The sequence below is a fragment of the Cornus florida genome, unplaced genomic scaffold (genome assembly GCF_030987335.1).
Source record: "Cornus florida cultivar Cherokee Brave unplaced genomic scaffold, ASM3098733v1 CherokeeBrave_3.0.0_Hap2_Chr01, whole genome shotgun sequence".
NCBI classification, from domain to species: Eukaryota; Viridiplantae; Streptophyta; class Magnoliopsida; order Cornales; family Cornaceae; genus Cornus; species Cornus florida.
The window spans coordinates 88,265,529-88,268,593 of record NW_026775571.1 but is presented as its reverse complement, the minus strand read 5'-3'; the positions used below and the strand labels follow the sequence as shown (position 1 = coordinate 88,268,593).

Genomic DNA, 3,065 nt, shown 5'->3' with positions numbered 1-3,065 from the left:
AAAAAAAAAAATAACAAAACCATTTTAATGATGCATGACCATATTTCATTTCTTTTCATTACCACCTCCACCCATACGGACAAACAGTGGATTTGAGAGAGGTTGAAGAGGTTAAGGCAATCACCTTCAATGTCATCATGATCATAACCTACTCCAATTGATAAGGAGAGAAAGACCCTATCTTAGGGCATGAGATTAGATTCGGCGGCAACTTCAGGGATAGAAATATTGCGCAAGAAGAAAATAGGGTGCTTTGATAGCCTGATCTCGATAGTCACGAAGAATGAAGCCCCCTGCACACCTGGTAGAAATGGAGAAAGAAGGGTCCACGTCCAATTGGAAGGATCCAGCGAAATAGAGAAGGAGAAGGATGGAGATGGGATTGGAAAGAGAGATCCAAGTTGGAGATTTCAGATAATTCTTTGAAATTGAACAGTGCACGGTCGTGTATGTCCTTAATCCCAAGACATGGAATTGAAACTCAAGTCATTACGGAACTTCCAAATTTGCTAGCATAAGAATGAGGCAAGGCTCAAAAGATGTTTGCCATTGGGGAGTGGTTTCCACAGCTCAAGTAATTGCTGCCATTGTTTTGCCCATGGAAGAAATACTGAGTCAAAGCGATGCCGAAATCCTTGCTGCTCCGGCCACCAGAAATGCATAAGCTTACAAGAGAAGTACAAGTGCTAGCCTGCTTTGGAGAGAAGGTCACATTTGATGAGTTTGACGCCAGAGATAATTCTATCAATCAGCTACTTAAATGTGTCCATTTTGGACTTACCACAAAAGCTGGTAGACCCAGGTATTTGTTGAACCAGCCATTCATAATCGAATTTTGTACTTTCACACTTTACCGTTACCTCAAAAATACTACTCCCTATTGGGCTCCACTCTTGAGGAGCAATTTTATTTTTTTTATTTGTTAAAAATGCTCACAGAACACTTGCCCAAAAAAATGAAAATAAATTTACAAATGAGTGGATAAAATTATATGGGTTTAACAACTTATGCAACTCACAGTTTTATTCCAAACTATCTATAGTCAGGTTGATCATGATTCGACATCCAATCTTTATATCCTTGCTGAAGATGCTAGAGACACTGAATAAATAAGCCTCAAACAGGAAAAGGATAAACAAATGCTATAAATAAAAACTTTAATATTAGTAAGTCCACTTGTAACATGTTGGTTAATTTATTTTTAGTTTTTATTTTTAAAAATTTTCCCTTAACATGTTCAATATCCACGTTAAGTACATTATAATGGGGTTCGTACAAGATAGACTGCTAAGCAAAGTCGCTTTGAAATATCATGTACTTGGTTGGACTTAAAGTTGCTTTGAAATATTCCTTGATTGCTGGAGTGAGCTTGCTTTAGAAATGTATATATCTCATGAGTATAATGCATGTGATTGCTTGCTTTACAAATAGATATGCTGTATAGAAATTCTTGGAACCAAGGAATTCCTTGCTTCATATATCTATGTAGAAATTTCTTTGAATCGTGGACTTCCTTGCTTCATAAAGTAAATATACTGTGATTGCTTGGAGAATACTTCCTCTTTAACCTAAGGATATCTTGTATTGTAAATGTGATCTTGGATGGTTAGATGTATTGAGCTTCTCATATTCTAGTTCCCACCTATTATCTTAGAGACGGAGAGAGAGAGAGAGAGAGAGAGAGAGAGAGACTAAGCTACTCGTTTTGCTTTCGAAATGGATTCTGAGAAAGGCACCAGCACTGCTTTCAACTCTTCATCCACGACCATTCCAGGTGGTGAATATGATGTCTTTTTGAGTTTCAGAGGCCCAGACACTCGTGAAACCTTCACTGATTATCTGTACACAAGTCTCAAAGATGCAGGAGTTCGTACCTTTCAAGACAATAATGACCTTCGTATAGGTGAAGAGATCGGCCCAGAGCTCCTTGAGGCGATCACTCAATCGAAGATCTCAATCCCAATTTTCTCCAAAGACTACGCGTCCAGTAAATGGTGCCTCCGTGAGCTCTCCCAGATGGTGGAGTGTAAGAGAACTACAAGACAAATGATTCTACCCATCTTCTATGATGTTGAACCGTTTCAGGTTCGGCATCAGTCTGGGAGTTACGAGGAGGCCTTCCGCAACCATGAGAGTTGTTTCCAAGAAAGTACTGTTAAGGAATGGAAGGAGGCATTGAGAGAGGTTGGAGCACTCAAAGGGTTTCGAGAAAAAAGCTGACGGGTATGTTAATCCATTTATGCTACTTAAGTGCTTATTTTATATATATGGGATTAATATTGCAAATCAAAATAGGTTGAGAGCAATGACGTAGCGGAAGTTATGAGTGTTAAATAATGAATAGAATAACAACTTTGAATTCACAAACCAATGGCTCTAATCCAGATGATATAAGCTCTTCTTTCCGAAGAGGTTAAGTGATCTAGCCAATCTGATATATCATTAATCAATGAATAAATTGTGTTACCCAAACAACGGAAGGAAACCAAAAAAGTAAGATACAAGCAGTATAAGGAAAATGCTCAAAATTAAACTTTATTCAAAAATTCTAAAGAAATAAGGTAAGAAGTCTAATTACTAAAAATTACTAATTATAAAAAACTAAAGGAATTCGAATCCATTTAGATGTCTAACAAAAATCCCGAAATAGTTCAAAATGTGATACCCCCTAATTTTCAAGTCATCATCTATTTCATACACCTTTTTTAGACAATTAAACCCAACAACTTCTACTCGCAAAGTGTGATACCCCCTAATTTTCAAGTGCGGGTTGTCCAGGCCCACACCCGAAGACCTGGAGATATCATAAACAATATGGTAATAAACGAATACAGAATACAAAATGATAAATAAAGAATAAATAAAATGCTGAAAGGAAATATAATAAAAATTCTAATAATAATAGTAGTAGTAATAATAATAATAGTAAGAATCTGCATAAACCCCACACACATATATATATATATATATATATATATATATATATATATATATATATATATATATATATAAAACTAATACCTCCATGTATTATTATTATTAAATATTAATAATAATAATACACA

At 35.7% G+C, this 3,065-nt stretch overlaps 1 protein-coding gene across 1 annotated transcript; it reads left to right on the top strand.

Moving 5' to 3' along the window:
- The first annotated feature begins 1,675 nt into the window (after positions 1 to 1,675).
- LOC132306237 (disease resistance protein L6-like) lies at positions 1,676 to 2,220 on the top strand. Its single transcript, XM_059803587.1, has one exon. It carries the CDS (start codon positions 1,717 to 1,719, stop codon positions 2,218 to 2,220), a length of 504 nt encoding a protein of 167 aa, XP_059659570.1. The 5' UTR covers positions 1,676 to 1,716.
- The last annotated feature ends 845 nt before the right edge of the window (positions 2,221 to 3,065 follow it).